General features: G+C 32.5%; 2 protein-coding genes across 4 annotated transcripts in view; one reads left to right on the top strand and one right to left on the bottom strand.

The window, feature by feature from the left end:
- Positions 1-261: 261 nt before the first annotated feature.
- Positions 262-16,317, top strand: LOC149423527 (mitochondrial disaggregase-like). 3 transcript variants are annotated; one of them, XM_089631614.1, is made up of 12 exons: positions 262-602; positions 2,075-2,126; positions 3,564-3,763; positions 5,102-5,128; positions 6,789-7,018; positions 7,358-7,472; positions 7,644-7,822; positions 9,697-9,858; positions 10,096-10,258; positions 10,370-10,569; positions 10,840-10,972; positions 11,784-16,317. In XM_089631614.1, exons 1-12 carry the CDS (start codon positions 368-370, stop codon positions 11,906-11,908), a joined length of 1,821 nt encoding a protein of 606 aa, XP_089487740.1. In that variant the 5' UTR covers positions 262-367; the 3' UTR covers positions 11,909-16,317. The 3 variants fall into 3 exon arrangements, with proteins under 3 accessions (XP_089487740.1, XP_089487739.1, XP_089487738.1); XM_089631613.1 differs by having other exon boundaries at positions 10,361-10,569; XM_089631612.1 differs by having other exon boundaries at positions 10,331-10,569.
- The window catches only part of Trpgamma (Transient receptor potential cation channel gamma), a 291,674-nt gene continuing 283,214 nt past the window's right edge, over positions 16,315-24,774 (bottom strand). Inside the window, exons 19-25 of the mRNA XM_089631611.1 lie at positions 23,170-23,345; positions 21,974-22,072; positions 20,621-20,799; positions 19,253-19,356; positions 18,966-19,065; positions 16,964-17,112; positions 16,315-16,436 (exon numbers count right to left, since the gene is read on the bottom strand). Of these exons, the coding sequence (XP_089487737.1) occupies positions 16,347-16,436; positions 16,964-17,112; positions 18,966-19,065; positions 19,253-19,356; positions 20,621-20,799; positions 21,974-22,072; positions 23,170-23,345 (897 nt within the window). The 3' untranslated portion in view covers positions 16,315-16,346. The remainder of the gene's footprint in view (positions 16,437-16,963; positions 17,113-18,965; positions 19,066-19,252; positions 19,357-20,620; positions 20,800-21,973; positions 22,073-23,169; positions 23,346-24,774) is intronic.

Here is a 24,774-nt window from a genome sequence, read left to right as displayed (position 1 = left end):
TCAACTTCCTTATTGTATTAAACTAAAGATGAAAATTACTTATCGGCTGCTCGGCAATATTCGGAAATGCTCGGCCGTGACGTCACAAAAAGAATCTGAGCGGAGAACCATTTTCAAATAAAGCGCCGAAACACTTCACTTCGGGTATGCTCGGATATGTTGGCCACGCCCCCTGTCGACTAGTCGCTGTGCATATAGCGACTCCCATTGAATTCATTGGTTTATTTATGAATTCATTCATCTATGGTCAAGATTGACAACAACGCCAAGTTATGTCACATGTCACTTTCACACTTAATTTTTTGATTTTTTGTTGTGGGTTGTGATGCTGTGATCCGTATTAGTGATTTTTCAGTAAAAAATCAAGATGTGGTCGTTGAATGCATTTATGAGACACGTCTACAAAGCGCGGGTATTCTTTTTTAGAGCGCACAGTTTCGTAAAATCCTCAAATATTCGTTACAAACCTTTCATAAAATACAGCGACTATTTCCACCAATTTCGTCACCATCGAGCATCTTACTTGGGACATTCTTTTTATCCCTTATCATACGCCTGTGGTATTGGAATGCTTTACGTTGGTGCTCCGACATCAGATCATGGTAAATATAAACTCATCCACTTATCGGCTTATATTTTTAATTTATTGGTTTTATATTCTGTTACTGAAAAAAAGTAAAATATTTCGCTTTTTTTCTTTTAAAATATATAATTTTGAATAAAATCCGGTAATTATTCGGGATCGCTGGCCACGCTTAATACGATTTAAAAAAAAAAGTCCTCTGAAATAAACGATCTAGGTATAGTAGGTGAAATGATGAATTTTATGAAAATGTAAAGTAGATATAATTCCTCGATATGGTCACCACACATAAATATGGTAATTTTTGGATAGGGCCTGACACGCTTATTACGAATATTTTTTAGAAAAAAACTTTATATTCGCCTTAATTACTATAAAAGAAAACTTTTTGCATTTCGGGCGGCGGAAAATTATGAATTTAAATTTTCAATTGCGTTAACCAAAATTTACTTCGCGAATCGATGCAGCGGCAATCAGCTGCCATTAGGTACGTCACTGTTATGTTGGTATCCCTGATACATTGCGTAGATACGACTATGGCTAACTTCGTGGAAGACAAATGGATTTGTATCACAAACCATGTTACACAAACCTAGCGTAGCCGGTAAACTAGTTGAAAACTGGGATGTTTGTCTTGCCTTGACGCGAGCAGGCGTTATTAAGGGGCACTTTCCTTTGTATCACAAACCATGTTACACAAACCTAGGTATCCCACGAAGATAGCAACGGTCGTATTTAGCTCTTGTTAATGCATCAGTGATACCAACATAACAGTGCGTTCCTAATGTCGCCACATCGATTCGCGGAGTGAATTTTGGTTTTACGCAATTGAAAATCAAAATGCATAATTTTCCGCCGCCCGAAATGCAAAAAGTTTTCTTTTATTGTAATTAAGGCGAATATAAAGTTTTTTTCTAAAAATTATTCGTAATAAGCGTGTCAGGCCCTATCCAAAATTTACCATAAATATTAACTTAGTATCATAAATATTAATTTTCAAATATAGTTGTTGAACACATACTACAAACATATTTTTTATTATTAATTATTAATTAATTATTAATAATATTTGGTAGTAGATAGATTATTATACATATCTCAATATAAAAGTTATTAATCTTGTCGAATTCCGCTGCACGCTTAATACGCAAAATAAACAGCACTTGGTTTCATCACTTTATTTCAATTACTACAAGAAATAACTATTTATGTGGTGGGAGATGGTAAAAGATCCATTAAAAGTTCCATTTTTTTTCAATGAAGTTAATTTTGAAGGTTAGAAAATACGCACAAATTATTAAAATAACCCAAACTATACTCTAAAAACCTATTTCGTGCATGTATACTTAAACCCCCGACTTAAATTGTTGTCTCCATATGATATTTAAGTTGAATTAAGTGTTGTTTTTTAAAGAGATTTTGCATGCAGCAGAATTCGACAAGTTTACCTGAAAGTTTATGAGAAAATGCTTAAAGAGATATTCCTTACAGAGAAAGAATTATTCAAGGCTGCTCAGTATGGGAATGTTGCGGATATAATGAGGTATATTTTCTTCTTTATTATTTTATATTATTAATCTGTTTACCTTACTGTAACTACTAGTTATTTCCATAAGTTTTAAACTTTCAAAGCCTTTCAACTCTAATAAAGATTATTATAAATTGTGTCAAAAATACATGATAATGAGGAATACACGTCATGACCAAGTGAATCAGATACTTGAGACAGGTCATGTCAAGAGTCAGGTTAACAAAGGAGTATTTATTGAATTTGGGAAATATTTACCATTCCCCCACACTCTTAGGACGGGTTGTTTCGGAGTATTTGAACAATTCATCAACTTTCAACGTTCATTTTCAAGTTCTGTGAAAGATTTTTTCAAGTTCTGTTTTTATTTCAGTTTTGTCAAGCAACTAGCCTATAATGATATAATAACAGAACTTGAGTTGGACTTTCACAGATCCCAGAAATGAACGTAGAAATTTGATGAATTGTTCAAATACTCCGAAACAACCCGTCCTTAATATGCTTAACTACAGAAAACATTACATAGTTTCAATCATTGATGAATTATATTTAGATGAGACATGAAGTAAAAAAATTGGTTCTGCTTTTTAACCCCGAAATCTCTCGAGGCTCCACCTAATCCGGTCTACGCGCACCGCTTATCGCTTTCTAATAGTGAAACGAATTTTAACGAGATGTTAGTACGCAGTGGCGCCTCCAATTGTGGCTTTTTATAGTTTCAATTTAATTACTGTAAGAAAACTTTGAAATTACCAGAAATGAGCTCAAAATGCAAATGATATTACCGGCCCATTGTTTATTCACATAGGGCCGTTGAACCCCTCGGTTTCGAAACTGAGAAAATGTTAGCTTACACATGTCGACGGCAATAGTGTAGTTTTGCTGCTCCTCCTCGAGTTTAGTTAAATGGAGGTTAAAAACTGTGATTCACATAATGCATAATAATAACAATAATGCACTTAAATTGCAATTTCTTTCCAATTTATACAAATAATCATACGTCTGATTCGCGGCCATCTTGATTATACTTAAAACTATTACCTATCAATTTGAAATTTGAAGTTTGGGACTGCCAAATACAATGAAATTGAAACAAATGGCTCAAAACTATTAGTAACTATGGATTGTTTGCTATTTGAATACATTATTTTATATTTCCAGTAATTTATATATTTTTTTCCTATTAAGTTGAAACACACTACAATTTTTAGTATTTATGCATATTAATAAGATTGTGGTAGAATAGTAATTATTTACCTTAAATTGAAAAAAAACAAATTCCTTGTGAAGTCAGAGTTGTGTGGCGGTATATCCTCTCTGCTTCCACTCTTGAGAAAAGACATGATGGTTAGTCAATTGGTAAGTTATGTTAGCCGCAGAAGTGGCATTTGAGATGGTACTACACAGAGGACAATCTAATAAGTACGTATTTTAAAAGAGTAATATGTTTAGGTTATGCAATAAGGGTCCGGAAAAGGTGAATCCAAATGTGCGGCACACCTTCGGGTGGACCCCTATCATGGTGGCCGCAGCTAACGGGCAGGCCGAGGCTGTGGAGGCTTTGATCAACTGTGGGGCAGATATGGACCTTCAGGACTTGTACCACAACCCCCAGAAGACGGCCAAGAAACTCAAGATGCACAGCCTCGATGGTAAGTTCTCACTTTGTTTTCTTCTAGTTAGTAATATTGATGCATTCGATTTTCAACATTCAGTACTAGGGTACACTACATACATATTGTACCACTACAACTTATGTTACAATTCAAGGTATTGGAGATATTATCCTAACCTACACCAATCTAATCTAATCTATCGATGCTTTGGCTATGTTTAGTGACTAGATTTGATTAGTCCCTCTCCACTCCCTTCAACTTTACAACATTCCTAATTTGGGGATGTCATAGTCCCACTGGATCCAGGTAGTTGGGAATCTTGTGCAGTATTAATATTTAAAAAAAATTTCCCTGGCTTTTTCTAACCTAAAGGATAAAAATAAACGCATCAATATAATTAGCACATATTCAAAATGTGTCATTATTACATATTTTATTTTCTGTTTATGCGTCGCCACACTATTCATTTTCATTGTTATAGTCAGTTCGCTAAATATCCTTTATTATTGTATAAAACCATATATTCTTGTAATAATGTATGTTTATAAAAATATATTGTCGTTGATAGAAGTACATTGGCCCAAGAAAAAAATCACAGATTTTAGGAACATTTTATAAAATATATTATGGATTTTTTGAATCAGTGAAATGAACAGATTTAATATAATTATATTAATTCCTATTTACTAAGAAGGTATGTAAACAATATTATTTATTCAATTTTATTAGAATATCTTTTGAATATTATAGAACTATGTAATTATTTCAAAAAGATAGCAGCCAAAAATATGGGAAAAATTAGTTGAAGATAATATTGTTAATTCTGAATTTGAAATTAACAAAAATGGCGTAAAATAATAAGTTCCCAATGGCCGAGTTTTTTGAGGTGTTTTTCGGTAAGAAAGAGGTTCTGGGTTCGATTGCTATTACCTTTTTATATTTCTGTGACTTGTTCTGTTTCGTGTTTCATTTAGATTTATCTTCTTTAATTAAAATTATTTAGTTAAAACTTATTTATGTTAATTTGTATTATTTTTTTAATTTTGCTGTCTCATTATTATATTTATTTGATCAAATACATTATGTTTTTAAATTATCTCCTAAATAGCTTTCAACTTAACATCATAACCCTAGAACACCTGTGTTTCATTTAATATGCGTGTGATATTTATGTATTATTTGTGTATGTATTAATAATAATTATGAATAAAAATATTATGTTTGTAGTATGTGTTCAACAACTATTTTTGAAAATTAATATTTATGATACTAAGTTAATATTTATGTGTGGTGACCATATCGAGGAATTATATCTACTTTACATTTTCATAAAATTCATCATTTCACCTACTATACCTAGATCGTTTATTTCAGAGGACGAATTGAAAATTATAATTAAAAGTAAGTACTGAAATATCACACGGAATTGTCAGTGAAAAGGCAGCAAACACTACAAGTGATCAATACCAATTATGCCTACTGAACTACAATGATTACTCAAATAAATTCATAACCCACATTTATTATGAATTAAAACTTTAAAAAGTATGATGCTAGCGAGGTATTTCAAAATACGCCCCTGGGATTTGGGCTTTAGTGGAACATTTTTCTAATTATTTACAAAACATAATTATGCACGATATTTTATTACGATACAGTTATTGTTTATATGTAACACAAATACAACTGCCAGAGATAATCTTTTTATTGATAGTAATAATGATAATAATTTTTATAGAGTAATATGTAATAAGTAATTTGGTGGTGGAAGAATATTATTTATTAAAAGAACTACTAACACTAATTTATTGTCTTGTTTGTTGTCTGTGTCGTCATTCAGTGTGTTTCCTAGAGTTTCTTGAAATCCCTTATTCAAAATTACCAGATATGTATCTGTTAAATGTCTTCAAATATAAACATTTTAAATTTGGAATTTTGTAGTGAAATTTTTTGTTTTGGAAACTCAATGAAAATTGGATGACACCACTGCTCACTGCTTATGTTATGGCAACCATTTTCGGATTGTATATATTATTGAAGGAGCAAACCTAACTTAATCTATCGGAATACACTTTGTGTTCTTCAGGGAGTTTTAGTAAAAATGTCAATAATTAAAAATGAATTCTCTGTTTGAAAAAGGTGCATGCTGACATATAGAAAAATACGGTTTGTAGGGTTGGTCTTGACGGTAAACGGAATTCATTATTTTAACAAACTCGTTGTGTAACAACTAATTAACAATACTTGTATATATTACCAGATAAATTATGGAACTGGGAGTTCAGAATGTAACTTCTCATTATAATAAAAATCTCATTAAAAGCCCAATAGGGCGTCAATAAATAAATAATAATATTAAATTGTTCAATTTGGACTGGCTATGAGTGCATACTTGTAAAGCGCCTACACACCTATATACAGATAATTAATTATTTTTTTAAATGATAAACTAATGTTTGTTTGTTAAGACAAGGTTTTTATGCATAGCACAAAGGATAATAAATTATTATAAGCAATAATTAGTCACCTGTAATATCAATACAAATTGAAAATATCTCCCGAGTAAAAATAAATGCCGCCGACGGGAATTGAACCCGCGCCTTCTTGTCCGGTCAGATGCTCTGAACCCGACGCCATCTAGTGGTAAATTTAGCACTAACAAAGCCTTTCCTACAAAAATAAAAAGTTCGTTGTTAACAGGTGAAAAAAATATAATAAGTAGTAATTGTTGTTTGAAGTACTAGTACATATTGAATTATTTGGCGGGTTGGAAATAAGCCGACATGGCTCAGTGGTTCAGAGAGTCTGACCGGACATCAGAAGGCACGGGTTCAATTCCCGTCTGTGGCATTTATTTTTACTCAGGAGATATTTTCAATTTGTATTGATATTACAGGCGACTTATTATTGCTAATAATAATTTAGATAATTCATTCACGTTTAAACAACTTTACCAATACTCGGCCGATGTTCCATCAATTTTCTGGCATTATAATATTTTTTAATATATCATTATTTAATATTTGGTGCATGTAAATTCAATATGTGAACATTTGACCAGTGCTAGTGACCCGAGAGGATGAATTTAGCGAGTCTTTGAACGGGCGCGCCAACTATTCGGGGTTTACAGCGCTGCACTACTGCGCCCTGTCCGACTCAGAGGCGGTTGTCCGGCTGCTGATGGCCAAGGAGGCCAACCCCATGCTGAGGGACAATGCGGGCCGTAGGGCCCTGGACTATGCCAGGGAGGGCAGCACTATTCATTCTCTGCTCACCAAGTATACCGCTAAGGTAATTTCTCCATTTATTCTTTGCACACCAAGTATACTGCTAAGGTAATTACTACATTCATTCATTGCACACTAAGTATTCCGCTAAGGTAATTACACCATTCATTCTTTGCAAATTTGTTCTTTGCACGCCAAGTATATCGCTAAGGTAATTATTACTCCATTCATTCTGTGCACATCAAATTACAGCTAAGGTAATTAATCCATTCATTCTTTGCACACCAAGTAATCTGCTAAGGTCTTCTTACATTAATGAAAATACATAAAAATGAGTACTGTTACATGCTAATTTGATACCATTCATTATTATATTTATCAATGTTTGGTATACATATTTTAGATGGAAGTAGTGCTCAAAGAAAGACAAGCTGAAGAAAGACGTCGTTTTCCTTTAGAGCAACGGCTCAAGCAATTTATTGTTGGACAACAAGGTGCAATAAACACAGTTTCTGCTTGTAAGTTACCCCATTTCAATTCTGTATTACTTTTAATGTTTCAAGTTGATAAAGTTACCCGTGATACACAACAGGAATCTTTTAGTATAAATGTCTGATTTATTTATTTCTGACATACCATTTTTTGTATCATAAATGTATCTCCTGTGTTATATAATTTTGTTTCCACAGCCATCCGAAGAAAAGAGAATGGTTGGGCTGATGACGAACATCCGTTGGTCTTTTTATTCCTGGGCAGTTCCGGTATTGGAAAAACAGAACTGGCAAAACGACTGGCCAATTACATTCACAAAGATAACCCAGAAGGGTTTATAAGACTGGACATGTCAGAGTATCAGGATAAGCATGAGGTATGTGCTCATTATTAATTTTGTCGGCATTAAATAAATGTCGGTCCTACCTGATCGGCATATGGCGAGGTTAGTAGAGTTGTCTACTCTAGTTCCTGGGTAGGAATGTTCAATTCTCAGTCAAACTAAACATTTTATTTTTCTTTTTTTTAAGTTTTAAAATAGATATATTATAGTAAAAAAACTAAATTTTTTTACGGGTCAGTTTTTTATTGTACTATGTTATAAATTGGTATATATCCATAGAAATTTGAATTTATTTTGTGTTCAGATATCTGATTAGATGCATGATTCGTCCACTAACATTTTTGTTTGAAAAATTTTACATTATATTTTCCGGGTAGTGAGATTTCAGTACAATAAATGTAAAAAAATGTTGATCCTTACCATCAAATAAGTGCTTTAGCCACCCACCACTGTTCCCTTCTGAAAACGTTATTACTCTACTTTTTTATTTATGTATTGTCAATGTTGATACCTGTGCTCTTTTTATTTTTATTTGCAATTTTTGTATATTTTTACTATTATTATTTATTTTTATTTATTTTTTGTATTTCTTTGGCATTCACTATGTAACAATTTCAATACCAAAGAATCAAACTAAATAAAACCCCATATTTCTGCACTTAAAAATTTAGTTTTAAAATAGCTAGTTAATGACACGAACGTGTCGAAACCGGTCGCTAATTAATAAGTAACAAATGTACATTGTGAATAATAAAACTCATTAAAAAACAAAAAATATTATTATTTATTTTATATTTCTCCGTTTTTTTTGAAGTGAAACTTCTTTAGGCGCGTAATGAATTTTCGGGGACGGAGTAAAACCGAGTCAGGATCGACACGAAAATGCGGGTACCCCCACCACCGCTCACCGTTCACTGTCCCTCTCTCACCATATGCGCTTGTTGAGGTGGGGGAGCCGCTCACGAACGTTCTATCCCGACACGGGACAACAATCGATGCAGTTTTTGCACGATTCATTAAGGATTTAAGTGCTCATGTATATATCTCGCACTTTAGTTACCATAACCCAATTATCACGACATTAGGAAATGATATTCATGAAATTGACAATGAAAATGGCACATGATTGGTAAATTGTCATTGTAATTTCTTTGTAATTTTTAATTGTAATATTGTTATTTATGTAATATTGTATACTTGTGAATAAATTGAAAATTTTTGGAACTATACATTAATCGAACGTCATTCATCTATAAGAAAATATTAGAAAAAGCAAATCCATGCTTCGTCGTTGAATTATTTAACCTCTAATTTTCAAACTAACCTAAGAGAGAAAATAGAGATGATGAAATGAAAATAGAGAGAGAGGAATACTAGAAGTTTCACTTCTGTCTTGCGTAGGCTTGACACACCCACTTTTTCTTTGGTAGAGGTTCTAATAAAATTTTGATCTAAATTCTACTTACAAAATATATACATTTATGTACAGGGTGTATCGGCAAGTACCCGACAAACCTTAACCACCTATTCCTTGGCACATTTGGATTCAAAAATGTTATAGGCACTTTGCTGTCCGGTAACATTTTTTTTCCATTAAAAACAAAAATAAATAAAAAATCCACACTCCGTCACTGTCATTTGCATTGTTTCTCGTGTTCAACAGCTGTTATTAGCAAGTGTGTCAAAAAGTGTCCTCGCTCTTTCGTACACACTAAATAATAATAGTTAAAAATGAGACGAATGGTGCCGTGCCATTTTGTTTACATGAGCTTTGCTCTTAAAAAAGGTTGTAAAACGTTATATAAAAAAATTCTAAATTCTTCATATTTTTAAGATTGATAAATAAAATAATTCAATTTTATGTAGCAAACTTGTAATATGAATGTATTTATTCATTGTTGTTTCAGGTGGCTAAGTTAATTGGAGCCCCTCCCGGCTATATTGGTCACGATGATGGAGGTCAGCTGACATACCATCTTGCCAAGCAAAAAGATGCTGTGGTGTTGTTTGATGAAGTGGACAAGGCACATCCCGATGTCCTGACAGCCTTACTACAACTGTTTGATGAAGTATGTCATATCTGCATATATCTGACATATATTGGTATAATATTACAATGGATAAACTATACATCTAGTACTTGTTTTACTACTTGGCCCCTTCTCTGATTTGTACTTGTCTACTGTTATGTACTGACAAAAAATAATGATAAAAACTATAGCATTTGAGGACTTCTGTTAAAAAAAACACATTTTTAACTACATAATTAAAGTGTGTGTCAATATGTATTGTGTGAACATTTTCAGGGTAGACTGACTGACGGTAAAGGGGCAACAATAGAATGCAAAGACGCAATCTTTGTAATGACAAGCAATTTAGCAAGTGAAGAGATTGCCAAACACGGAATGGAGTTGAGAAGAGAAGCCGAAATAGAACTTAAAAAGAAACTCCAGGGCAAACTTGCATCTGGTAAGTGTCGAACCATTTAATCAACAATATACCCCATTAGTGACGTCCTATTAATAAAATGGTGAAATCTAGTTTGTGTGAACAAACTCGGTCTTAACATAGTTGTTGTAGGAGAGACGAACCAGGAAGAGAATGAGGAAATAGCCGTCTCCAGGCACTTCAAGGACAACATTATCCGTCCCATCTTGAAGGCGCACTTTGGCAGGGATGAGTTCCTCGGACGCATCAACGAAATAGTCTATTTTTTACCTTTTTCGAGGCAAGAACTGTTAACTCTTGTGACAATGGAACTAAATCTTTGGGCAAAGAAGGTAACTACCACAAAATAAATTATTACATAATGTAATGTAATTTTTTTCTATTGGCTGTCAGCGAAAATATCCTTTGTAAATTTGTACGCCATTTTATGTTAAGTTGAAGCCTACCATTTTAAAACACAGTTACGCCTTCTTATTCTGGCACGAACCTAAAAACAGTGTAACTATATAAAGTGAAATGTACTTTTTTTTTATTTGTTTCAGTTTATTTACAGAGTGAATATATGTTTCTGTTTTGATGATTGATTTGTTATCCTGTTTTAGGCTAAAACCCGTCACTCTATAGACTTGACTTGGGAGAGTGGAGTACTGGGAGCATTGGCTGATGGGTACGATGTGCACTATGGAGCGAGGTCCATCAAATATGAAGTGGAAAGAAAAGTGGTCAATAAAATTGGTAAGTCTGCTTTCTTTTTATACCACTCATTTCACAACAAATAATATAACCTTTGTTTTCTACATTCAGCATACTCAGGTCATAGGCCCATGGTTATTTCCCAAATAACCTTAATCCTTTAGTAGCCCGTAGCCCATTTCCTTTATTATGACAGCTTCCGTGGTTGAAGGGCAAGGCTCTCGACTAGCAATGCGGTTTTAAATCCTGCTTTTCTTATATGTCATGAGCGATTTTTCTTATTTTAATAACTAGCTGATGTGTATCCGGCGTTGCTGGGTATTATCCTTAAGACATAGACAGAAATACATTTACCCCAAAAGATTATGAAACATCGACTTTTCTCTACTTTCTATAAATATAATATGCATGTTTTATATATGAAAACCTTCTGGAAGAAATTCTCTAAATTATAGTGAAAAACCAATCAAAATCCGTTCCATAGTTTAGAAGAACTAAGCGCACAAACAGACAAATGCGGAAAGCGACTTTATTTTTTACAATTTAGAGATTTTCTTATAACTTTTTATTAACCTATTGTATTAGGACTAAAGTCTAGTAAGTTAATAAATACAGATATTTTTTAAAAATATCAAACCCTTATATAAATGTAGCTTTTTTCTGTATTCCCGCATTCATAGTTTATTTCAATAGGACCCTTCAAAAACGATAAATACAGGTTTCACTGTAATTGCTTGGCTAACTTGGAGTTTGCACTGCCTCGTTCCGGGTGCTTTCTCACTTTCTTTCCGGTGTTGGGATTTGATCTTCTTTTCAATATGGTTATGGTACTAAACAACACATTTTTTTTTAGCTTTGGCTTCAGAGCGAGGGATGCTCGGCAAAGGATCCAAGATTCTTGTGACTTGTTCTGATCTGGGAGTTATCGACGTAAAGGTTAAGAAGAAGGGAGAGCTAAAGTTCACTATTATTGTGTGAATGGAAACCTCAAATAATGACAAATCTTTTCATTGATGGATGATTCGAATATTCATTCGATTCTATTCATGAAATTTATTTACACTATTTTATGCATAAGTACCTATCTTTTTTATTTCTAATTTTATTAGTGAATCTACATCCTATCTCCAAATAATACTCTTCTCTCCTTCCTTGATTGTAAGAGATAATTACAACATAATATTACAATATTTTATAAGTATTTTTATTATTATTAGTTTTAGTGTGTTTTTTAAACTTTTTTTTAAAGACAATTTTTTCTTTCCTTTGTTGAAATACGAATTCTACTTCCGTTGCACACCAGTTTTTATTTCTAAGTAGGAAAATATTATAGCATTAAGCACTGTTATTGAACACTGTCCAATGTAAGGAGAGACGATGCATTTTTATAAAATGCGTTCAATAAACCAGTTAAACCACTAAAAAAATATATTTTTCGTATATTATAACATTATAAAATGTATAAAATAGTTTGATCATGTAGTATTTATTTTGTTGATACATACATAAATAATGATTATTAGAAGCATTACCAGCTTTTGAATGTTCCTACGATTTTCTCAGATATTGGAGAAAGTATTATTTAGGCATAGCAATATTGTGATATTATTGAGAGAGATGAAATGAAATGAGGACACAAGGGGCGGGGCGCTTGTAGGAGTGGATCTCATTTTACATTTACATAACAATATTTTTTTAATCCCTTGAATAATATATTAAGGAGGATTCCTTAAAGTATTTTGGATCCCTGAAGCCAATTTTAACGCCAAAAAAAAGAAATAGACAATAAACTCCAATTGATAAAAGCATATCGTTGATATCTCCATTATAAACTCTCCCAATTTTTTCATAAATGACATATGTAAAAGAAAGAGAGGTTACAACAGAGCTTTCAGCAGTAGAATCTAAAGCGAATATGAAAATACACTTTCGCAACATGTACATGTTCTTTTTAGTCAACAGAAGAATTTTTTTTTCATAATAATAGAGAGTAGTAAATAATAAAACCAAACTTTAGGTATAAACTTTATTTACCGTTATGTACAAATTAGTTATTCTTTCTTGAATGTGACATATGATACCTAGACAATGCTTTATGATTACAAATAGTTGCATTTGAGTTTAGAAGATTTCATTAAGTCTATTATTTGAAGGTGGATGGTGATTTATTAAACAAAGTCTAATAATGAATGTATTCATTGTGGGGAGCCGTGTCTTGTGGTGTTTGAAGCTACAGTGAAATACATAATACATACTGTGAATATAATTTCCTCGATAGTTTATTTATTTTTGCCACTATCTAACAAAATGGGCTATATTAAGATTCTGAACAGCATCAATGTTTTTGAATATGTTTCTTAAAACATAATTTTTCTTTCTTTATAATAACAGTGAATTTTTATGGAGGAGGGTTGTAAAAGTAAAAATATGTTTACTCTATGATAAATTTACAATAATTATTATTTCTTCTGGTCCACTAAACATGAAAATAAAATTGTTAGTTTTTGTTTTGAATTCAAATACATAATTGATACAAACCATACAACATGTTTTATTTCCGATTATGATCTTTCAAATATAGCTACGATTAGGTACTGTAAAACTAAGCAAGTGAAAGTAATTCCTTCAAAAGTTTTTTAATATTACAGTTATTTACCTCACACCCTTAGGTTATTTTCTTTTCATAAAAATATATCTGGCCCTAAATTGCAAATATGAATCAAAATATGTATCTACCTACCTACCTACCTTTCTACCTTCCTTTGTTGAACACATTTCAAATTTCCCAACCCTCAAACTAAATATTTCTTTAAAAATATCTAAATGTGATGCATTAACGAGGTGTAGTTTCATATTTCATTGAAAGTTAAATATTATTTTATTAAAATACTAATTTCATGTTTAACAGTTCATTCCGTTTTTCATTATGAAATGTACAAAATGTTAATTCTTAGCACTGATTTATTATAAATTCTGAAGAAAGCGCCAATTCTTTCCCCATCTTAGAGTTTTATTCTTTTACCGTGGTTAGTTTACAGTATATTTTACCATGGTTAATATATAATTTACCAAGGTAAAATTTCAATGAATTGATTAACCACTCGAACGATTTTTGGCGTATTATGCCAAGTTTGCGAAAAACTTTTTGAGTAAATTGCTTGTCATAATGTGTCAAATTTATAGATCTTAAAAATCTGGGATAAGTGGTGAGATCTAGGTGGAATTACTTGCTTTAAATTGTAAGCAGTTTCATATTAATATTTTGAAGAATGGTATTACCAATCGCTCGAGTGCTTAAGGGTTCTTTTAACAAGGGACATTTTTTAATGTTTATAATATGTACGAGGTCATTCTTGCTGTTGTATAAATTAATAATACGGATAGGTATTGGAACAGTTTCAAAAGATACTTTTGGTCAGCCAATTAATCAGTAATTCTTAACTTTAATTATACAACAAATTAATATAACATCAAGTACTCCAGAAGGGTAGGCAGAAAGGATTGAATGCCATACTAGCCTTGTCTGTATTTTCATATACAGTTTTATAGTTTGTTTGTTTTTGTAACTAACAGTTATGGCTGGCTTGATTGGGTGCAAAAGGGAACAATGAATGACCACTACTAAACCTTTACATTTATCCCTTTTGACCTTGGTTATTTTTATCAGTGAGCAAAACCTACATTTTTAAGAATGTTTCCATAAATGGATTAATTTGAATGTCAAAAGTTTACTCTCAAAGACTTTTTAGTTTCGCAAAGTTTATGTCATTGTCTTTTATATTACAATCGATTGAAGTTTACACTAGCAATTTGTCAGCGCTATGAGGGCTGTACAAGCTTGGTGCATCAGTGCAGGGTGATAAGATCTCTGATGCTAAGATTAAGACAGATTGTGGACAGGACTAACCTATCCCCTGTAATGCCAACATTTCCATAGTCGTTAGTTAAAAGAAGTGGACTATAAAATCACACACCCATAATTCTCTTACTTCTCAAGTAGACAAAACATAACTACAATTTTTTTTGGCATTTGCCAAATAGTGGCCCTCACTTTCCTTTCTTGATATTTTCCATAGATACATTATTTTAATCTGAAAATGCTTTGCTCCCCCCCTGGTAAAACATGTGTTTTATCTATACCAACATTTAATAACTGAGTATTTGAAAGAATAGTTTATAATTAAACCCCTAACATACCAACTTGCCTTGCTGTGTCTTCTATGAAAGCTTTTTTTGTTAACAAAAATTTATAGGGATTAAAGAAAAATAATTGTATTATTTTATTTGGTTATATTTAAAAAAATATGGGACTTTGAATTAGATTTAAAACTGAAGCACTAATTCAATGTTGAAAGAAAATTTGTTTTTAATCAGGATTAAAGGTGAATGCGAGGAATTTCTATGTTTTCTAACTTGTATGTAATATGTACGTTGGTCCCGTATTTGTGAGTTATTTTTGATTATGTTTCTTCATAAATTTACGTTATAATTATACTGATTTCAAAATGGTTAGCTGCCTAAAAATGTAGGACCCAATAAATGCGTCATTTTAAATTTTATATTTGAAAGCAAATAATTTTGATCTATATTTTCTCAGTTATGGCAAATTCTAACTGAGCCAATGTGGCAGGGGTCTTATTCTTAATAAGTAAAATAAATAAATAATGGGCTAACATTCCAAAGATTACAATACCCCACAACAATTATTTGATAATATCAAAATCTTTTCAATCTCTTCTTTTTATAATTTTTTCTACTTATAAATATTGACTAGAATTTATGTGATTAATTGGCTGCACCGGAAAACTTTCCTAAAATTAGTTATAAATATTACAGTATAGTTGGTTCTTCATATTCATAATAAAAATGTAATATAGGCGGTTGAGTTCACCCTGCTCTGCAAAGTATATAAATAAAATTCGTTAGATTATAAATTCATGTTGATATAACTCCCGGCTTCTTTATAAGATACTCAAATATGTATGTTTCAATAATTTAACTACAGGCACCACGTAAGGGGCTGAAGATAGAAATATCTCCCGGACGAAAAAGGCTAACTTTTTGGCGACAGGCAATCAGATTTCACTTATCACTTATCCCGCTGTGCCTCTAGCATTTTCACCAAACGAGAGAAAGAGGAATCAACAGCTAATACCCATTCAACTTATGCTTAAACATTGTTTTAAACACTACATTAACTAATTTAGTTTACACTGAAACACAAATGGCATTTCCACATTAAGTCCTACATATTATGATGGAAAACCCTTATAAAACTGAGTATATTATAATATATTGTGCTTTTGATGTGCATTTTGTGCATATTTTTTCAGTCACTGTATTAGTTTAAACTTCTTCCTAAAGTGTAGTCCACCCGGTGAAACAATGGGTTTGTTAGACCATTTCTATACCAAGGTTAGAGCCACCCGGAAGGTTGATTGTGTCCACTGAGAGGGACGATGCCGGGAAGTCTCGGCAAAACAACTATTTTTCCATTTCGATGACCCTGAAACCATGCAAAAAAAATTATATTAGCTTTTTATTTAAGCAATGTTTATTTAATTTATTTAACCGGTTCTGCACCAAAAGCGAGTTCACGCGCTCCTCATTGCCATGTACGGCAGGCCATGATTAACGTGTTTACTTGCCCTTTATGCCTTTGTTGCTTGGTTATATTATGTATTATAAAAATGGAGACATCTATTTGGATGATCGAGAAACACTTTAATACTACAATTTATTAATATTACCGACTTTACAGTAATACATATATACTGTGATCTAATTTTTTGCTAAAAAATGCGTACGCAGCCATTCTAATACCTTCCTGCATTAAAAAGGTTAAATAAAAATAAATTTTCTCTGGGTTCTTAATATTTTGATCGAACCCACTACTTCCTGATTCTAAAATCTAAAAGGACTAAGTATACTTAAGCGAAACCCCGTTTTGACCTTGTTAATTGTTACATACTAAAAATAAATAGGGTTTTTCCTCTTTTTTAGCTCTCTAGCATCTCTTCAAATGATACCCACCTTATATGGAGATTCATCTAAAGATGTTAGGAGGGGTTCAAGTGAACTTCCCGCAGGCTTAGTTTCAGCGTGCTGTGCTTTTCTGGGGCCAACCTCTCCCTTTCCCACAACACTCTCCTCCGTCGTTGAAGGCGTCATTCCCTGTCGCTCTGCAAAGCAATTACATTCATTATTGAAACTAAATGTTAACAATCCTAGAACCTATGATAAATCACCGTAATTGGTGATTTACTAATTATTTTGTGAATAATACTGTGGTAAGTTATTATGTTTGTATATTGACTATATCGTCAGTGTAAGTCCAATACCGTGTAAGAACCATTTGCAAAATGTTCAAGAGAGACAAAAAATTATCTAGGGATATACGCATTCTTGTTAGCTTATTTACTGGGGATGGTTCATTGGCGGTATTGACTTCAGGCCTCAGGCCTCAGCATATTCTGTCTGGAGTATTTCCGCTTTTCAATAAAATCCTAATAAATGGAATATTTCTGAACTGGTGATGAAATATGCTTTCAAATTTTATCATTAGAAATAAACATATACATTTTTTGAAATATAAAAATTATGAAAGCAAACAATAAAATTTCAATGGCTCACTTTAGGTTTTTTATAACTAAAATTACTGATAATGAAAATAAATCACACACTTATGTTTTTAGAATAATGTATTATAAATCTTAATGTCAACTTACTTTTGTGTCGTTTTATATCAAAAATTCACAAAATCTCATAAATTTTTTTCAAACTGCGGTCGACACCTTTGGTTTGATAAAAGTGCACATTTTTATTATTCTGTGGTTAACTTTTAGATTTGAACATAAAGCGTGGTGTTTTCTTTTTCTAACACCGTTTAGATCATATTTCTCACCACCACAGTAAGCGAGACAGCGATTTCCGTGATACCTTATGAGTTGTTCCCAAAAGCGAACAAATTAGCCTGAAGGGTTAACCGAGTACAAGCAGTCTATTGGTCAATTTCAATATTTGAAAACACCAATTAATGCATGTTTAAAGTATTTTACCTACGTAGATGATATAATATGTACTAGGTAATATTTGAACACTTTTGTATCTAGAACTATCAATATTTATTTACGCCCTTGGGGCTTTTACATAAAGCAAGTCTTAATAAATTACATTAGTGCTTTACAATTTACATAATAATAATATATTTGCTCCCAGTTTTATGAATGGGATAAGCATTTCAATTTATCCCCATTGGCACTATAATAGCAAACAATAGAATATTAAAAAAAAATAAGATAGGAACAAATGAATCAACGTAATACTCGTAAGTACAACGTATACAAAGAGAGAGAAGAGAAAAAAAAAATTATGATACCTACCTACAGTAAATGGCTAAAATCAGCATTAAAATAAAATAAAATTAAGGTATATGGTAAATATTTATATAAAAAAGTAAGTTACGTGTATATAAATATAATATTATTAGCAAAATAAAATGTTTTCAAATTTCAGTATGGAATAAATGAAAATATCGATGGAACTGAATTTATTTCCAAGCCTATGTAGCACTTGGACTGGAGAATGAATGAAATAGTTCGTTTTTGACGAATAAACAAAGAACAACTCAGGAAGTCTCTGGATGTTTTTATTTTTTGTTCAGTATCAGGTGCATCCATTGAACCATTAACTAGTTTGTACAGTGTATTCCAAATTGCTCATGGTTCTTCACTTTATGTTAGTAGTATGTAATTATTATCAGAAAAATTTAACCGCTGTCAAAATCTTTTGACAGTTGATGATGTTCTTGTTTCTTTTACTTATATTTTAATGTACGTGTAGGTAACATGTACGTAAGAATCTGCTTCCAGCTTCTAGGTGAATCTGTAATCAAGATGTACTGGCATTCTGAGACATCCAGAGGGGTCTCATACTTCACGTGCTGATCTGTATTTTACTTTTGTTGCAATTAATGATTTTAATACATAAAAAAAAGACAGCACATTGATAAAGTAAGTTTAGTATTTTGACTGACCAGGCTGTCTAACAGTCTCGGTAGAGTCCTGACACTGGCTATGTGCTGTGTGAACTGCGTCTGCTACTCTGATGGGCACGCTGCAGGCTCGCTTCAGAATCTGTGTAGTCAAGTTAATACATTCAATATAAAATATTAAGTATTTAATGTTCCAAAATAAACATATAAAGTGGTTCTATAATATAATTTTAGCAATAGAGGACAGATTATCTGCTCTTGTTGCTTATTACTACTAGTTTTGATTTAGATTTGTGGAAGTATTAAGGAAAACGTAAAAGAAGATTAACCTTTTTGGTTGGTTGTTGATTTATTGGAGGTGGGTCGGGACTGGCATTACGCGAATCTGAAAACTTTTTCCGTTTTTTCTTGAGGGCTACCAATGCACTGATCCCTGGAAGAAGCACCATTTGTTTTAATTCATATTCAACATTCTCCATGTTGAACAGGGGCGTGCCGTGAATTCTTTCATATTTTTGTGATTTTCCAGAATAAAATGTTTTTTAGTTAATATTTTAACATATTTTTTTAATGATAAACTAATGTTTATAACACAAGGTTTTATGCATAGCATAAAGGATAAAAAAATAATTATGTAAGCAATAATTAGTCGAGTGAAATATCAATACAAATTGAAAATATCTCTCAAAAAAATAAATGCCGCCAACGCGAATTGAACCCGTACCTTCTGATGTGCGGTCAGGTGCTCTGAACCACTGAGCTATGTCGGCTTATATATTTGAATTGGTTGTTTACAGGTGAAAAAAAACTAAAACTAATTGTTGATTGAGGTACTAGTACATATTGAATTATTTGGCGGGTTGGAAATAAGCCGACATAGCTCAGTGGTTCAGAGCACCTGACCGGACATCAAAAGGTAGGGTTTAATTCCCGTTGGCGGCATTTATTTTTACTCAGGAGATATTTTCAATTTGTATTGATATTTCACTCGACTAATTAATGCTTAAAATTATTTAATATTTAAACACCTAATACCAATTTTTTGTGTGGATACTAAAGTTGGAATTGTAAAAAACTTCATGTTAAAATACCAATTAAAAGTTTTTATTTTAGAACATCGAAAAAAATGGCACAGCACGCCACTGATTTTACGAGCAATATCTGTAATTTGTGCATCATAGCTAAAGCTAAAAGTATTCAGTGCATAATGATAAGTAAGTTAGTAATAAACTATCTACAAAATATTGACCTAAACCGAGATGGAAATAAGGTACAATAAAAATAAAAGCATAAAACATTATTATGTATCAGTATCAGGGTTAATAAAATAATGCCAAGATGTTTAAATCCAAGTAACTCTTCAGGCATGCATTAAGATTAATGACAAAAATATTTATTTGAAAGCTCTCCCTAGAGTTAGAGAATGGATGCAAATAATGAAAAATATCTAAAATGTATGGTAATAATATATTATGAGAGATAAGAAAACAAGAGTTTGTGCAGTACTTGTCCTCTTGAATTTGAAATCGTTTTTATATACAAATCTAGGATAAAAAAGAATGAAGAAAATTGAAATTGCATAAAGCTGATAAATTGTTTTGCTGGAGGTATTTACCCCTTATTTTATCGCCAAGCTGATAAGAATTTAAAAAACTAATCATATATGTAAATACATGTGTAGTTTATTAGGTACTAACCGTGTGAGTGCGATCGATGTTCATGTCCTTGTGAGTCAAACTTAGCTTTAGATGGTTGGGATCTCTCGAGACTTCTGTTGGAGTCGCTCGGGGAATCCGTATTGTCACTCGGCGGGCTGTTAGAGTGGCTGTGGGATGACCCCTGCCTACAGTGTGAGTTACAAACTGAATCTTCAGATCTGAAAAATTCAAATGACAACCTAATGAACCTTCAACCTTTGAAATTCTGCTTATCTTCAGAAATCAATGTCTGTCAGCCCATTACAAAAGAATATATACATTGTTGAAAATATTATGTATCTATTAGTTTAAGTTTTGTAAGTGTGCTCTCTCAGAAAGCTTCTATTCAAATGCATAATATTTGTTGAGTAATATATTATAATATTTTAATCGAAAGCCACTATTAGGATGTAATTTGGAAAGCCACTCGCTGTACAGAAAGCGTCACAGATTAATAGGAATACAATCAAGGAAAGGATGAATAAAAGCAACGATTAAACAACATAACAAGGACAGTAGTTGTCTTAGTGCTCCTGGAATGAAGGTCGATTAGATTATTAAGATGTAAATATCTAAAGACTATTGTATCCCTTCATTCAATGATTAGAGATGAGAAGAAATAGTTTTGTAGGATTAGGGGCAACTACTTGAGGGTTGTTTGTGTAAATGAATTTGGAATTTGTGTGTTTTGTGTTTAGTAATTTTGTAATACAAGAAGCTGTGATGTGCTTATTAGAGATATTTTAAAAGTTATTAATTGTGTATATGGTTATGAGAGTTGGAAAAAAGATTTTATCTAGTATGGTGCCTAGTGCCTACAGGCAAGTATTTATTCAAATTGAACAGATTTAAATATCATACAATGATTCTAGGAAGTATTGAAGCTTGTTATTAGTATCTTTGATGACATGCATCAAAGCGTGTGTACCTATTTTTGTTGGCGTCCCCAAATTATAGATTGCTTCAAGTCCAAAAAAGTTAATAAGCGATTATACGTGGAGCTTTAAAAAAATATATGTGCAATATTAACAATATATATTCTAATTTAATTGTAAACATTTTGAAAAAATAAATTCTGTCGTAATCTTTTAGAAGACCCTTGGATGACAATAATAATTCTTCAATTTGGTTAGGAGGGTCCCAAGTAGTATCTCTTACCAGGGATCTTATTAATTTTGAAAACAGTTTAATGTTTTAAAGCCGGAACCAAACATTGTGACGATATGTATACATAAATATGTGAAGATCGTAAGCAATGTTTTAGAATGTTTGGGTAAAGATATATCGAGTGGCGGGACTCCCGTAGCCAATTGAAGAGTGCATTCTCCGGAGTAAAGAGTTGCTGACACACACCTGCTCCTGCCAATGAGTCTGCCCATTCGGCCCCCCTTGGCTGCCTCTATAAGAGTTCCCCAGCGTCGCTTGTGGGTTGCCGGTCTCTTCATGTGGAATCTGATTTCAATGTGACATATTAAATCTACTTTCTCTCATTTGCGGTTAATGGTATTGTGATTAGTAAAGTTGTCAATCATGTTAATTCTGCGGGTGTGTAAACAATGCAGTTACCATGCTTTTATAACCTAAACAGAAGTCATCTAGGTCATTTTACAACATTATTTAATTTAGTTAAACTTAAAAAAAAAGTTTGGTACTGCATTTGGATGAAGTGTTAGTGTATTAGGTGTGATTAAAGTAATTAAAATATGTTCTATCGACACATTCACTTTCAACCGCTAATGTGTAAATGTCCAGTACATTTACTAGTCCGACTGTGTATCCAACATTTGCGGTTGAAGGTTAATATCAAAATTCTAATCTAAAGATTTTTAACATCACTCAAATAAAATTATGGTAACATCTCAGTGACAATAAGATGGCTAAGGCCCGGTATAACAGTCATTCCGTAAAATTGTCCATAATTCAGAATCTTTTCACTGACCTTGATAGATTTATCATAAATTTTAGCGAATTTTAAAAATTTCAGTATTTTCAAGAATTTAGGTAGATTTTCCAAAATTTTGGAAGATTATCCGCAAATACCGGAAGATCAGTAGTTTTTTGCCAAAATCGGTAGTACTTACTGAAATTTCGGTAGGTATGGCATCGTTGTACCTATACCGCTCACGTATATAGTAGTTTGTTTTACAAATAAAAAATAAGCACATTCCTCTATTAAAATCATGGACAATAATGTAATATTGGTAATATCTAGGCTTACAACCTATTTATGTTCCAGGCCGCGCTAAGCTCGACATTCCAACCAAGCCGAGTTTAAAACCTACTGATATTCCGGGCCTAAGTAAATCCCAATAAAGAGTAAAATATCTATGTAAGTATGTAATACAATTTTTTAAGTTTTTTAACCATGCATTGTTGAGTCTTTTTTGGATGTAATAAAAGTCGCCATTTGAAATAATGTTAACTGAGTGCTTTTGTGATAGATGGACAACATAACACAACACTGTTTTTGTATTTTTGTGAAATGAGCATTGAATGCAAGTGCTCCAAATGATCTCAACGTCACAGAGAGTGAGAGGGTGAGTAGTAACCTTCCCATGTTGAGTGTGAGCCCCCGGTGATACGGGTTGGCCTCACTGCTGAGGGAGCTCTGGGAGGTGGTCCTCATGTGGTGAGGAGGCTTGTGGACACTCCCTCCTCCGAATATCCCCGACAGAGTGGAGCCAAATATTTCATGGTGGCCATGGGTGTGGGCCTGCTCGGAATGCTGAAAATGGAGACAAACCAATAAGAACAAGAAGATCGCAATTCAAAACCTCTTATTTGCGGTAACTTCTGTAAGGTGGGTTTGATTTCTGTAGTGTTTTAATAGGTATTGTTTTAGATTTAGTTAACAAATTGCATAGGTAAAGGTAGGTCGCTGATTACTCAGTTATAATCTCTCTACCTCTTTTTCATAAATGATGTAACAGAAAGAGAGTTCACAACAAAGCTTTCAGCGACAGGGAACCCTTCATATTTTCATAATATGATTGTTTGTTTTGTGAAATTTAGTGACATTTTTTTTTGTGGTTTCATTTTAATATGTATTGTATACTTGTTAAAACTGAAAAGGTTTCCAATAATTTTACGACACAAGATTGTGGAAGTAATAAAATCAATCAAAGTCATTGTGGTATATAGATAGAGCCAATATTGACTATCGAAGTACAGGGCACTTACATCGGCTCATTGTCCGCTGTGAGATACCATGGGCTTCAGTCGGTTACAGTCTCGCCGGGTACAGGTCTATGGCGAAAACTTCAAAAAGCCGACAAGCATGCTTAGATATTCTACAAGTCGTACTGGAAAAGATAGGGAAAGTAATGGTATAACCTTTCATCGGTAAATGGGATTTTACCAAAATCAGCAGTCGTGTGAATTGACTTTTTAATGTTAAAAAACACAAGGAACGCTTGAAGTTGTAACACCGGTAATCCAAATGTTCCATGCGATGGTGTGGCGGGCAGTCAGTCCGTTCGTTGAGTTTGTTCGTGGTTGGAAGGATTCGGGGCGACATTGACAGCCGCCACACCCCCCTTCCTACTTCCCGTACGGGAACAACATTTTACACCGATTTTGCAAGGAATATAGACTCTATCTGTATACCTCAATGATAAAAGCACTCAAATTTATGATTTTTTCATTCAATCACTAACTTAATTTATAAATTAAATCTATATTGTGCACTAAAATTAGGTGCTTAAAATTTGATTAAATTGTTAACGTAATTTTGTTAACAGTAATATGTATTTTGTAAAATATAATTATATATTATATGCAATCTGCAGGTACATAATAATAAAGTATAATCTGTGATAAGTGCAAAACTTGCCAAATGATTGATAAGTTACCTTCTTTTCATTAGGCTGTTAAAAAGTTTGTGTGATAATATGTTTTGTGGTAAACAATATGATTAGTATTTTTGTACAGTTAAATGTGAGAAAGCATTATATTTGTGGGGCTGGTTGACATCAACATTAACATGACAACATACAAATACAATATGTATAATAAATATATAATGTGCTGCGCTCATCCAAGTATACGTTGCTGAAAATGGAATAATAATTATGAATATAATGAAGATAACCATATATTGTAGTATTAGTTATCAGGCTGTTATTAGTGGTAAAGCCATGTTTAGTAAAGTGAGG

Source organism: Hesperophylax consimilis, chromosome 5 (genome assembly GCF_061612785.1).
Source record: "Hesperophylax consimilis isolate HC1 chromosome 5, BYU_Hcon_1.0, whole genome shotgun sequence".
NCBI lineage: Eukaryota > Metazoa > Arthropoda > Insecta > Trichoptera > Limnephilidae > Hesperophylax > Hesperophylax consimilis.
Note: the sequence above shows the minus strand (reverse complement) of the source record. Positions and strands in the feature narration are given on the sequence as shown.

Coding starts and splice junctions, on each gene's coding strand:
- LOC149423527 (XM_089631612.1), top strand. CDS start 368: ATGTGGTCGTTGAATGCATTTATGAGACACGTCTACAAAGCGCGGGTA. Junction 3,764..5,101: donor CAAGATGCACAGCCTCGATG/GTAAGTTCTCAC, acceptor CGTTTATTTCAG/AGGACGAATTGAAAATTATA. Junction 5,129..6,788: donor ATTGAAAATTATAATTAAAA/GTAAGTACTGAA, acceptor ACATTTGACCAG/TGCTAGTGACCCGAGAGGAT.